Below are 14,755 nucleotides of genomic sequence, written 5' to 3'. Positions count from 1 at the left end.
TCCCTCCCTGTCCTTGTCTCAAACCACAAGCTTTTCTTTATATTTTCTCTTCATCCCACTGGGGCCAGGGTGGGGAGGAGTGAGCCAGTGGTTTCACGGTGCTTTGTTACCGACTGGGCTTAAACATCAACAGGCCCCTTCCCCAAATCCTGTTGAAGAGTGTAAGTATCTTTTCATTAGATTTTGACAGGACTTTTAGTGTCTTGTTCAGACAGACAGCAAATACCTGGAAGTTATCACAGTTATAGTCTAGCTTTTAGACAATGCCTCTGGATCTACGTATATGGAAAAGCTAAAGGCATGTTTTTTGTGAGGTTATGTAGTTCTAATAAAATCATAAGATGTCACCAAAACACATCATGCAAAGGAAGGGTCATAAGTCACTAAGCGCTTGTTCTTTGATTTAAACAATGGGCAAAGAGGAGAAACTATGCCAGGATACCTGTGGCTGCCTGCCAGAATAAAACAAGAAAGGGGGGAAAAGCCCTTAATTACAGTTATTAATAGATCTCCAGTACGCATCACCTTCATCTCCCACCTTATATAACAAGGATTAATTAAGGTACAGATAATGCATATACTTGAGGTAACTGGGAAGTTAGAAGTGGCAGGTGGAATCTGATGCTGTGAACATGCAACCTTGAAGCTAAAAGCCTGCACCTGAGATAGCTGTGCATGGCTTTTATACCTCATGTAGAGGATAGGCCTCTCCAGAGGTTTAGTCTTCTCCTGTATGCTAGGTCAAATTAATATCTTGTCATTGATGGTAGACCCTAAGATAACTAATTTTAAATAGCTAAATTTGAGTTAGGTGACCAGTGCTTTTCAGCTGGTCAGAAGCACTTATCTGGTTTAAAGTGGCTGAGAGTCACCTGATTCACTGAAGTGATAAGCACTGAGATATCAAGTGAGAAGACTCTGTTTTCATTTGTCCCAGGATGAACTGGTGGGGTAAAATAGTTCTTTGTTTCCAGAATTATTCTGTTCAGCTCAGAATGTGTTTCTGGACTGTTTTGCCTCTAAGGCTTCTGCAAAATCTTCAGGAGGCTTACTGTGGGGTTGAAGTTGCTGTAAGTGTGATCATTATCCATCTGTATTCCATGCAATTATTATTTATGTTATTGAATTCCCCGGAGGTAAAATTAAAATAGAGCTTTTATTTTTTTTTTTTCTTCATCTCAAGCTCTTGTTTTTGTTTCCCCCTTCTCTTTAACAACCTTGTTTCCCAGGAGACCACTTGATATGTCCTCATGCTTCCAAGAGACTGCAGTTCAATAGGTTGAGAGTTAATTGCCAGCTGGGAGTTTCCAGATGTTTATGTGGTAGCCCAAAGAGCTGTCCACTGGTAGCAAATGAACAGCTGGAAAGACACAATCCAAACAAAGCATCTTTTAGCTGATTGACATATGTCTGGAAAACTTGGCATGTTTGAGACAAATGGAATTGAAACTAGGAACAGCTAGGAGCAAGTCCTTCATTATCAATAATTAGTCAATTAGATTTTTTTTGTTCAAATTCAGATATAATTCCCAAGCATTGTACTCACTCAGTCATTATCACCCATGCAAGTAAACAACAGAAATAATGCATAGCCTTCGCTCTATCTTTCCTTGAGATGTGTTCAGAAATATTCGTTATACTGTTGAACACAGGCCATTCCAGGGAGCTGGATGGTGCAAATGATTTGTAATGGAATATGAAGCCTTTCACCCAGAAATCAGATTCACATCCAGTCCAAACAGCTCACGGCAAGTGAACTGTTAAGTTGAGCTACTTAAGAGTTTACTATCAAAATGCTGGGGGGTTTTTGTTGGGTTTTTTTTTTTTTCCAGTGAAATAAGTGGTTCTGTACACAATCAAAATTTTCAGTGGGGAAAATTTATTATTCTGAAATTGTTTTCCATCTTGGAAATCAAAGTGGAAAAAATAACTTTTTTCACCAGCTTGACTTTTCTCTGTAAAACCCCTAATAGCTGCTTCATATGACATTATTTCAAGACTCAGTTTTTTAGGGTGTTGTATCCTGTAGTGTTAACCTGAGTGTTCAGTGTTCTGTTCTTTAAGCAACGTTCTCTAGGAAGGAAGAATCCTTTGGAGGGGTCATATGGATGCACATTGGAAGATTTAGCCTAAGAAAAGTAACACCTGAAAGAGGTGATACAGTTGTAATTCCTTTAAGCATCACAAAACAAAGAATAGATCAAGTATTTTGATGTTCCTAAGGAAGGGGGCGGGAGGGGCAAGAAATCTTGCTGCCTTTTGTCCTAATGCACAAGGAGCTGAAATGGGGAAATTTTTTCAGGATGGAATAATAGATATGTATTGTTTTATGACAAGCCACATGTTCATGTTTTTGAAAAATAATATTCTAGCTGATGGCTGATGCTGGCTTTGTGCCTTTTAGAGTGGTCTTGTAATAAGTAAAGGCAAGACAAAGAAACCCATGAACTAGCCTTTTGAAGTTCAAGTTTAAGGCCTATTATGAACATTAAGCTCTACTTTATTCCAGCTGGCCATTGCAGGGGTGGAACTTCTTACCAGGATTTACTTAAAATAAATGAGGTATTATTTTTCCTAAATAAATTACTTTTTCCCCCACAATAGTGGAATAGAGTGTAATTCATGTGCATGACATTTTTAAGGAGCAAGAGAAAAAGAATTACCTCCACAAAACATTTTTTTGTCCCTGAAAAATATGGGTTTTCTTTGCCTGGCCATATGAGAGACTAGATTTCTTCTTTTCTGTTCAAAGTCTTTCTGTCCTTAACACCTTGTTTGGGAAATCAGTGATGTTTGGATGCATTCTACTAAGTAGTGTTTCTGGGAATTTGGTACTTCTACCACTTCCACAAACATGTCTGGAGAGGACTTAACAGAGGTTTCTCCCTGATGAGAACCTGTCCCCCCACACACTTTATGTGGATCTTGGAAGGAAACTGCTCCTTCAGAGAGGAGTAGTTTTCTGTCTACTCAGTCTGAATTACAGTCCTATGGTAGGAGTTGCAGGACATTGTTACCCTGAACTGTCATCATGGCCATCACAAGGAGGAGAAAAATATAGCTATCATTATGGGAGCTTTACACTGCATAGTTTATCTCTATAACAGTGCACTATGATGTGCCTAATTAGACTGTATCAGCTGCTCCACGTCTGCTACTGAAGGAAGACTTTCTTATTGTGTCTAGTCAACGGAGAGCTCTCAGCCTGTGATTTAGCACTCAAATTAAATTTAAGCATAGTATCCCCTTTGATTATCAAGCTATGGGTGACTTTTAAGGATCCTTTTCAATCCATTACTTCTCCTAGCTGTAAACTCTCTGCCACAGTTTTTTCCTCCTCTCTGGTAGATGCAGACTGACTGAAAACTCATCCATTTAAAGTTAGAGGGGAACAAATCCAAATAATTCCAATTAGAGTATGCAAACTTTTGCTGTTGTTCAGTCTCCTTCCTTGCTTGTCAACTTCTGCTTCTGAGTCTCAATTATTGAGACTTAATAAATGTAATTGCCTTGAATAAACTGAAAGGAACAGGACCTTCAGAAAGCAATATAGGGTAAGAAATAGGGCAAAAAATAGGTTTTCTTTCCATGCCAAATTGGAACGTTCATCCAGCTTGTGGCTTCATTGTGAGAGGAGTAGGGTAACTTCAACAAGACAGTCTTTAAGAAAATATATATATATATGTGTTTATAGAAAAAAAATCTCCCTAGTCTCTTGTGCGTACTAATCTGTTAAAAACATTGTAAAGAAGAAAAGAACAAGTTTATATTTCTTCTGTAATATTGTCTAAGGAACCAAATTGGATAAAACAGTGAACTCTGTATGGACAAAAAGACCGCAGTGGTGATCAGAGCTGAAAAAAAGTTCATAGTCTACTGTTTACTCACCTGTTGCACACTTTTTTTATATGCGTGGGGTGTAGGTGGGTTGGTCAAGATGAGGTTATGGGACATGTTTGTTTCTTCAGCAGTCTCTCTGTACTTGTGCTGCTCTTGGAAGATGCCTACAGTTTGATGGACATGCTGCCTGAACCTTGAAAGATATGATGCCTCCATTTCAAGGAGCTGGCAAGGTTGCAGACATTCTGTAGTAACTTCAGAGAAAATGTCCTCTGCATAACAAGCACTTCTTTTGCTGCAGGAACTGGCAGGTTTTCAGTATACTGCAGTAAGAAGGAATAATCTGATCATATCAGACACGCACACAACTGGTGTAAGACATTGCAACATTGACCAGTTTTACCAGAAGGTGAGCATGGAGGTAGGGACAGAAGGCAGAGCAGGGTTTTTGCTCTGCCTTACCATGACAGGGCTTTAGTCTTTGTAGTTAAGACAACTTTTTGGAAGAATCAAAGACATGATCCATTGGAGCATCGCTGGAGTTCTAATGATCTGTAAAGCAACATGGATGTTTTGGATTGATTGTTTGGGCTTTGCAGTGATTGTCTTTGTATGCATGGAGGGAAGCCAATGACCCCTTGCAGCAGCAAGTGCAGGGTGGTGGCTTTCTGGTGTGATGCAAACAGGGAGGCTACTTGTGGATGCAAGTCAGGCTAAACAATAGGCGTAGTCCTCTGCAGTAGGAAGTCCCAAGTACTTGTATGCCCTTTACTTGAAGTACTTGGTACAAAAGAAGGGCATGAGACCTTCAGCGTGATGTGGCAGTAAGGGGCTTGTTCCCAGTGCTGCTGCTGGAGCAGGATTGGGAGCTCATGCCCCACCTTGCCACTATGTGGGTTCATTGAGGTCACTAATCCTGTACAACCGTCTGTATCTGACACTTAAGCATGTATTCAAACAAAAATAAACACTCATAGCCACACTGTTGCTCACTCTTCACCAGGGCTCAGAGGAAGTGATGATAGCTTCATTTCTTGACTCTTTACTACTGACCTACTAAGGAGAGATTTTTATGATTGTTTTACAGGGAATGGGGTGATGATGGGAAAGTGGTTTGCTCTATGTCTCAATTTTAAACAGATCCCCTCTGAAGCGCTGCTCTTACTGAGGTTTTGCTTTTTGTTTACAGGCTGTGCCTTCCTAACATACTGCGAAAGGGAGTCTGCTCTAAAGGCCCAGAGTGCACTGCATGAACAGAAGACACTGCCAGGGGTGAGTCCAGATTGCTAACTTTTTTTTTTTTTTTTTTTTTTTTTTTAAATCTAAAATGAGTTACATATGGAGTTCTCATCTTGGGTTTGGAGCATAATGTCTCTGGTTGCTTGGATGATTCACTATTTGCATTGTGCTAATAAAATGAAGACACCACCAACCCACCCAAACAGTTTCCAGGCGCAAAATGAAAAGCTTTTTGCTCTTATCAGGAGTCAGGAAAACAGTAATTAACTGGTTATGGGCTGGATTCTACCAGCCTCACTCAGCTGAGGAAAGGTTTTAGGATTCTGACTATTACAATGAAATATTTGAAGTGCTTACCAGGTGCTACCTCTTACTATTTTTCTTCTCTGAAGCAAGGTGTGGCAGCAAGAAATCAAGGAACAAATCACATTATTGAGTTATCACAGAATGAAAACATATTCCTGATGACAAAGTGGTTTGACTCAGTTACTTTAGTATTCAAGCAGCTGTAGCAGATTGGAAAGGCGGTGAGACAAGGAGAAAAGAGAGAGAGGAGAGACGAACACAAGATAATGAGGAAAATTATTCACATGAGCAAGATCTAAGGTTCAGACAACACAAGCAGAACTAAAAATAGAATCAGCATTATGTGGGGAAGACCTGCCCTGCTGGGATGGGTTTCCAGTTTAGCAGTAACCGGGAGGAGGGAGAGAGAGAGACACTATTTAGATTCAGCCAGGGTACATGGATTGGAAACAGCCGAGTGCAGTACTCCTGTGGCTAGAATAGGGCTAGTTTCACAATGACTCAAAAGTCAGTGATCAAGTAATTACGAGTGGGATCCTGAGGGTTCCAGGCTGCATCTAAACAGAGAGGAAATTGATCCAAAAGTCTGCCTTTATTAGTTGTTGTTGACTGACTGAGTCCTGTGTACCCATAACCTACCTTTCCACAAAACCTAAGACACGTCAGTTGCTCTATGTTGCTGAAGAAAGTGTTCATTCTGCTCTGCTTGTTTCCATCATCCTGGGTCTATTTACCTATCTTTATGCCACCTTGCCAGTATGGAGATGCCCATGCAGTTGCTCATCTACATCTATCTTTGCTTTAAAGGCCATACCTTATGTAAATATATACATACTTCATTCCCTAAAAATACATTTCTGTCAGCTGACAACTCACTCTGAATTATTTTTTTTTTCTAGAAAATCGTTAGCCACAGATTGAGAGTAACTTGAGTCTTGTTGGTGTTTAGGTTTTTCTTTTTTTTTTTTCCTCCCCCCCCCCCCCCCCGGTGTTGTTTTCTTTTTACTTCTCTCTCCTTGGAATGATAGAACTGGATGTACAATAAATGAAAATATTTCAAATAAGGATGTTTTGGGTAACATTTTACCTGAAATTTTCTGAAATATGCTTGAAATCAAATATGTATTTATCAAAACTAGAGATATGCTTGTGATGAATAGGGTGTTTGTGTATTTAAAAGATACTAACTGGAATTCCAGTTGTTTTCACTGAGACTGTTTGCTCTCTTCATTAGGAACCAGACCACTCACTTGCATATGGAACTCATATCTACTCTATGGGGTTAAAATCTCATCCTGAAGTTGTATGATGGGAATATCTTCAAGAAGACAGTGGGTCAGTGAGACTGAGGGCTCAGAGCTGGGGAGGGAGGGCAAGTGGCAATTTAGGATTTCTTTTTTTTTTTTTTTTAATTACTTCTTTATATGCCTACAGTTCTGAATCTCAGTCTGCGTTTTAGAGATTTTAAATCACAAAACTCTTGAAGTCAAAACGGTTGTTTTGGACAGTGACAAAATTCAACCGGCTTTTGCATTAAGATCAAGACTTCCTTCAGAGGTTATACTGACTGATTCTAGACTACAGGCAAAACATTCCTTCCTTGGTTTACGTCATTTCTATCACATATAGCCCATACTGACCACACTGACTTCAGAAGGCTTTTTTGTTTTGTTTTACACTTTGAGGTGACACATCAGGATCTGATGGAATTTGGAACAGTGAATCCTCTGTCTAAAATAGCAATGAGGTTTTTGAGAGTTCTGAGCACTGACTTCTCCCGTCCCTTTCATTTCCAGTTCTGTTTGTCTCAGGATAAAGGTTTACTTTCCACCAGCAAACCCTCTGCATACAGCTTTCTGCCAAGTTTCTGAACTCATCTTCTGAATGATGTCACTGTAGTTTATTTAAGGAAACCAGCCTTGCCTCTTGATAAACTATTATGCCTGGATACTGTTTTATGGTTCCTATGTGAGTAGCAGAGAATTATTTATGACTTACCTGACTGTTCTTGATAACATGCACCAACAATACCAAGCATAGTTCATCACCATAAAATAAAAAGCACTCATAAGGTCAGGGGTCTAAGTCCTCATCCACATGAGTTCACAAATGACACATATATAACACCTTCTCTTGACCCTCTACTGTCTGTGACACAAACAGTGCTACTGAGGAGGTATCAAAAATAATTAACAATGCTGGTACAGAAAAAAAGAAAATAGTACTACGGTGAGCCGTTGAATCAAGACACTTCTTTCCCATCCCCCAGTAAACTGTGTATTTGCCTGCTCTTGCAATATTGCTGTTTGTGTTCTTTGTATTATAAACCACAGAATTGAGTCATTTTTAATAATATGCACATGAATGCTAATGTATTGAAATAGTGAGTCATGAGGAGTTTGTGTCCAGATTCAGACGCCTTGCCTCTTAGCTATGTTTCACTTTGGTTTTAGTGGAGTGGCTACATGCACATATTTTACAGTAATTACTTTCTGGATGTGCTTTGTAAGATGACAGAAATATGTTTCACATATTTCTATGTTATATGTGGGACATAAAGTCATCTTGTGGAATAATCAAAAGACTTCCAAGCAAGTATGTGTTGATTAATAAAGTCTTTACAGCACTTTGTTTTGGGGCGGGAAGGAATCATGATAGATATTTTGAAGCAACTAGAATGGAATGTAAAACATAAAATTATTAGTTGGATCCTCTTCATCTAAATGAATTAGGCTGTTTTGGACAGTTTGAAATTGTCTTGCCTAAAACAGAAGGTTAACGTAGCAGGGTGTGTATGTATGTATAAAAAGCGCTTTGCGAGTGTCGGACAATTCAAATTCTAGCATTTACTTGTGATTGTTTATTTTACATATAATAGAGTAGCTGGATGATGAAGTATATTAGTTCTTTAATAATTTATAGAAATGCTTTGATGTTGCAGTAATTACATTAAAGGTCACATATCAAAGGTAATTTGGTTGAGCAGCTGTGATGGTTTCTCAGAAGCAATCAATATTGCTGTCCGTGGTGCTGATTTCACCAAGGGGACTGCCAGATTAAAGGAGGCTTATTACCAGCCAGCCAGGCACGGGGGAAATCAAGAACAGATTGGAGAGATGCACTATTCTCTTTCCCTACCTATAATTAACACTGTTCACCATAATCTGCGCTAATCCTTCATAGTGGGAAACCACTTTTTTTTTTTTCCTCCAACATTATAAAAAGCAAATTAGGCAAGGAAGAGTAATTTGGGGGAGCAGGAGAGAGAAAGTAGAGAAAGTAAAAGTTGATTTACCCCTGGGATTTCTGATGCCAATATATCTCTCAATGATAATGTAATATCAAAACCACAGCCCATGGTCTTGGGGAAAGCATGGGGAGGGGGGAAAAGTGATCTAGACAATGACAGCACAGGGGATGTGAGAATTATCTGCCTGCAGATTTAGTATAATATTATCTATTTGCCCCACAAAGCTCCACAGGAAATGAAATCAGAGAAATAAAATTATGTTTTAAGCGTAGTCATTTTGATTACAAATTATAGTGAACGCAACTTTTTCTCCCCTTTCTTTTTTCTTTCTGAAGCAAATGGCAGAGGATAATGCTGAGAAATGTAATTACACTATCAAGATCTACTTTTATTTATAGCACAAATAAACTGAGCTCATGTATGATAAGCACAGAGGCATTTTTTTCCTCTAGTTCTTTGTGGCTTTCTCAGGCAATGGGAATGAATAGTCCATGTATACTTTGTTGGAGGCACTGCCTCTTTGCATAATGTTAAAACCTCCCTGTAAGACTTGCAAAGAATAACTATGAAATTAAGTAGCTAAGAAACTGTTAACCTCAGCAATCTGCAGGGCTTATTCAGGCTGGGAAATAGACTGGGTTTTCTTACTGTATGTGTTCCTCTTGAAAGGGAGAGTGGTACTACTGGTATGCTAAATTTCTCAGTCCATAACATAATTAGTTTTCTTCCTAACTGTTCTGATATCCTTTGTCTCTTCTGCCATCTAGAAAAAATGCATTCCGTTTTATTCATCGTATGCAAAAATATGCATCTGTAACATTAGAAGACAGGTGAGCTCATAAAACTCATATTAAACCCAGTTTTAAACAAACAAAAACCCCTTCTCTAATGCAACTAAAGTTATGCTTAGTTAAAAAAAAAAATTAAAGCAGTTTTTCAATGTTATTGGTCTTATCTGGCTCAAATTCATATGTATATGTGAGGAAAGACACCTGAGCATGCCAGGGGAGGGAAGAAGGGTGTCTTGCAAAATCTAGCCCATCTTGAATCCTTGTAATAAGTCTTAAATGAGACATAAGTGTCATGTGGACTTCAGAAGTTCTGCACATATAGCATAGATTTCATTATTCAAGCAGACCTTGCTGTAATTTTACAGTCTTATTGTCTTTTTTTTTTAATGTTTCAAAGCTTTTTCCAAAAGCTTGTTAGAAAACCATTAAACCACGTATCAGCCTGCACACTGTTATGCCAAAAATGGTATTATATTCCCACACCTTCCCATTTCAAAAGTTTTCTCTGCCAATGTAAATTGCAATTTGGTCAGCAGTGGCAGGCTGGATGGGTTCCATTGATTAAAGTAGCCTGCTTGAACACACAGCCTGCTCACCATGCCCTTTAGATTTTGAAAGAAAACACATTTAATTGTTCCCTTGGGAGAAACATGTCTGTTTTCTGAAGTTAAAAATGAAGATGAAAAGGAATAAAAACAGATTTGAGGTAAGAGACTTGCAAAAACCAGTCCTGTAGAAATTCTTCAGTGCTTTAAAATCTTTGGGTGTCAATGTCATGGTTAAAAAGATTTATTATGTTTTTTAAAACCCCTTGTTTCCTCCTTCTGACTGACCAGCCAGTAAAAGGACTTTTGGATCTTGCTTTAGGGAAGGGAGGGGACAAGAGAGGGAGGGAAACTATATGCGCTTTCCATTTGCTAAAAACCCCTGTAGTTTGACAGTGCTGTTCTGTTCACCAGATGAGATGAAACACCTGGGTCCTATCTGCTTGGTAAACATTAAAGTTCCGTTTCACTAGTTAAAGATTGGCTTCTGTATCCCTATACAGCAGCCTCTAGAATACAAAGTAAACTCTCTCTGTGCCACCCAGTCCAAAGAGCTTTGGAGGAAAAGGATACAGTGCAAGCATTCTGATAGAACCAGTGTGTTGGATGCATGCTGTTATCTCAGCTGAGACTGGTGTATTCATCACATTTGTGGTGGCTAACCAAGCTTGGCTTGATATGCAAAATGGGAACAAGGCTTCTCAGTTGTGTTTGAGACTTGGTGGCAATTAAAAATGGTGTGCAAAAAAAAAATTATTAAGGTAGCATTGTGTTGTCTTTCTAATTTGACACCTTTTGGCTCTCAAAGGATGATTTCCAAGTTATTCAACAAAAGCTTTTGCTGGACCTTCATTTGCTTTATGTGTTATTCAATGACAACTTTTCTCTCTGACGTGTCTGCCATAGGAGGATCAATCTAATTTTATGTACAACTGTAAAGATGAATGATAAGTAGAAAGGATTCAGGCAAGTACAAGCTGAATAAATTATAAAGGGCAAATGATGACAGGACTGGGGGTCCCAAGAGACAGTGATATGATAACAGAAACTAAAGACGAATTTATGATGGATGTAGTTAGCATGTACTGAGGCTGTTAATTCTTCAGGGTAGTTTTACAACTTCTTGTGATTGGAGCAATCAAAGTATTTCATTTTAAAGAGATGCTGTATATTTTCACTTGTCTGTTCTGCATATTTGTATGTATGGCCTCATTTATATGCATAGCAGTAAACTCCCATAGGCTAGTCAAGCTTACCTCCCATCAAAGGGCCCCTATTCTCCAAACCATAATGCCACTGTTTATGCATAAATAAATAGATAATGTGTAACGATTTGAGGGCAAACCTGGATCTCGGAGAAAAAAAGTTTCCATTTTCACAGAACACAGCAATCAAACCTTTTCAGATCCTGCAAGTAGCTGAGCACCTTCAGCTATCTTCAAAGCCAAGCCTAGGGATTGAGTTAGCTCACAGATCCCTGATGAAAAATTATATATAACAAGTTTCAGGTAGGTCAAATTTTGGGCTTAAGCTACTTTAAGAGCAGCTGATGCAGCATCATAAAGTTAGAAGCAAATCTGATCTCGGAGCAGTTCTTGATTGCATTTCATTCATACTCTTATTTCTATCTCTTGTTCCTTATTATTAAGGATATTTGCATGAAAATGATCTTTTTTTCCTTCCTCTGAAGGGTTGTCTCTTGTCTGTGAGTAATGCTTACTCTGGCCTACATTTGTGAATGCCATGGGTTTGATTCTGACTTCATTTACACAAGTGTAAATCAGCAGTGATCTGATTGAGGTCAACGGATTTATATGGCATAGGAAAGAGCAGACTCAGCTATATTTGTCACTGCTGAAATGATGTCATCGTGAACAGTACCATAGCTCTAAATGAGGAAACATATTTCTACCAAGAATCTTTGCATCCAAATATCTGATCTCACAAAACGCTGAGCATCCCTGACACCTGCTGGGCCATTCAGTAGCTCCCACGGGCTTTTTACTAGAGAGAGGTCCCAGCTCCAAACTACAGGAATGAAAGATGGTTGGTGTCTTGGTGTTTCAACAGTGTTAGCCATTAGATACTAACGAACCCTAAACACTGGGGTTTCTAGTTGCATCACCCTACTGATTCAAGTGGTGATGTGATATGCCCAGGAATAATTTGCAAACAGTAAACCTCCATTTCTCATCCCATGTCCTCAGTCACAGAACAGAGGAAGAGAAGAACAGGTACCCTTTAACAGTCAATTTACTTGTCATCTGTCCAGTCACATGGATGATACCGTGTGACATTACCTAGTTCAGGGGTCATTGTTCATAGACTAACCTTTCCATAAACACCCACTTCCCGTATTTGCACTATATAGTAATGGAGAAGCATGTGCTGATTGTGATCTGTAATGCAAGGATAATGTAAGCTTTCAGTAAAGCACTTAGATGAAAATGCTGTATAATTATATGATTTGGACTTCCACCTTTGGCAATATGCCCACCTATACTATAGGTTTACCAGTGGCAGCTGGACTACTCATAGCTTACATTGGGGTAAGCTGTCTGCCCTGTGTTTCTTTGTGCAGTGTGTACATGTCTTTAAATCCTTCAGATACTCAGTGAGACAAAAGTAGTTTGGGTGGTTTTTTTTTAAACTACAAAGGTTGAAGACCATAGACAAGAGTGATAGATCAGGTATGTATGTCTGCCACCAAAATTATTATCATTGAAGCGCATAGAGGTGTGTCTTGGTCTAGTTTAATTTAAATAACATGTATAATAGAAACAAAAACACGAAACCACAGACTTGAATGCTGTGCAGCAACTGTATTCCATGACTGTAATTCCTTGGGGGGTGATTATACAATAAGGATTTGAATCTTGCCTGAAACATTATTTCTGTTAGTGCTACTTACGCTATGTAGGTTAGGAACATCTACGGATTTTGAAAACAGACTTTCGGTTGCAGTGTAGACAAGACTGCAAGCCTTGCCATGTGAAATCTAGCCACTGGCTGCAGATCTTTTAAAAAAGCTGTGTATCCTGTATTAAATAGTCTAAGAGCATGATTTGTGGATTAAGCTTAATTCTGTGCTTAAAGTTAAGAACGCCTTTTAAAGAACTAGCTGAGCTGGAATGCTTTTGGGAGTGGCAGAAGATGTCCCACCTCTCCACTTACGGATAACTTTTGATAGGACTTGACATGATCTAACCCATTTAGCTTCTGTGCTTCACTTCTGCTGTGCTCTTACTTTGGCAGGCAGAAAGTAGTGGGGAATGACTGACCATGAGATTGCACTATCAGTTCAGGCAAGTAGGTATCTGAAGTGACTTTGCTCTGTTGAGTAGCTGCAGTGAGAGACTTACAGTGGCACTGCATGTACGAGTTGCTGCACTTGGCAGGTTCCCAGCAATGTCAAATCTCTCTGATTAGTTTCTGTAAGTACAAGGACAAAATTAAGCCTAACCTATTTTTCAAAGAAGAAATGTGCATTTCCCATTTTTCTCTTTAATGGGAACTTCTTATATCTTGTTTCCCATACTTTTTCTCCCCTCCCTTTCCCACCATGTCACCCTTTAAAAAAAAAAAAAAATCATCTTTTTAAAATACAATTCCTTTTAAAAACCTGTGCCTTCAAAATCCTTTGAGTTCTGTACCATATTTTGACCTTGATATGCATACATTTTCAGCACCAAATTAATCCTATGGTGCTAGAATGAAGTTGTTCCTTTCCTTTCCCCTTAGGTATGGTAAATTACAATCCTCAACGCCTCTGCTACTTTCTAGTGCATGTTTTCTTTGGCATGTTGCAAAAAATTACTGTTTTGATCACTGGCTTTGTAGGCAGGTTTTGGCAGAGCAAGTCTTGTCCAGCTATAACTAATCCATTCCAAGCTCAGGTTGCTCCTTCAAACAGATGGAGTGAATTTATTTTTCTCTTGTTCTGTGAATGGCTCAGTCATTTCTATGCTACTATAGTGACTTTGCATGGTAAATAAGTAACTTATAAGACATGCTGGCATGAGTTTCTGATTTCATTTATAGCTTTGGTCAATGGAATAGCATTCTGGGTCTTTTTATTTATGGCTGACTTACTGTCAAGATCTTCCTTGGTAACCATCTGAGAAATTGCTTCTGTCTTTTGCACTACTTTGTGGTGTCCTTTCTCAATAAAGTCACACTAGTTCCTCATTTCTGGCCAAACAGCATTTTCTCCTTTTCTCCTCCATCCCATCTCACTCTGTACATCTGTCCTTGCCATCTCTTATCTCCTTTGTAGATTTGCTGGAAACATTACCCTGTGTTCATGTAATGCCTGCCTGGTGAAATGAGTTGAGATTACAGCTGCTGAGGAGGAACACTGTGCTTCCCAACTAATTCTGCCTGGGAGATCACGTATTTTTTCCAGACAAAGGGAGAGACTTAGGTTACTGTTCCTTTTCATGTTTTGTGACACTACGCGTACATAGATATCATAGTTGGCTTGTTGTAAATCTTATGTTTCTTGAAATTAGGAGGCTTAGTGTATGTGAGCTTTTCAGTGTATGTTCATGTTGCCCAAGAGAAACAAAGCAGCCAGGAGAGGGTTGTTCATGCAGTGTTCTCTTGCCAGTTCTTCCTTAGAGCAACTGGGGAGTGACTAGGAGTTGATTTCTGTGCCCATGCTTATCCTGCACAGGGGAAGGGAGGTGGGGGCTCTGTGTGGGAGGGTGAGCCTTGCAGGCTACCTGTTTTGGTGGTAGCAGCCTGCTGCTCCCAGCTTGTTATTTTTTCTACCACTGAACCTT

The 14,755-nt window shown here is 39.1% G+C and overlaps 1 protein-coding gene across 1 annotated transcript in view; it reads left to right on the top strand.

The window, feature by feature from the left end:
* Window positions 1–14,755, top strand: part of CELF4 (CUGBP Elav-like family member 4) — a 673,141-nt gene that overhangs the window by 87,428 nt on the left and 570,958 nt on the right. The window contains exon 2 of the mRNA XM_052776636.1: window positions 5,030–5,112. Within this exon, the coding sequence (XP_052632596.1) occupies window positions 5,030–5,112 (83 nt within the window). The remainder of the gene's footprint in view (window positions 1–5,029; window positions 5,113–14,755) is intronic.

The sequence above is a fragment of the Harpia harpyja genome, chromosome Z (assembly GCF_026419915.1).
Source record: "Harpia harpyja isolate bHarHar1 chromosome Z, bHarHar1 primary haplotype, whole genome shotgun sequence".
Taxonomy (NCBI): domain Eukaryota; kingdom Metazoa; phylum Chordata; class Aves; order Accipitriformes; family Accipitridae; genus Harpia; species Harpia harpyja.
The sequence above is the reverse complement of the archived record's forward strand: the minus strand, read 5'-3'. Positions and strand labels throughout refer to the sequence as shown.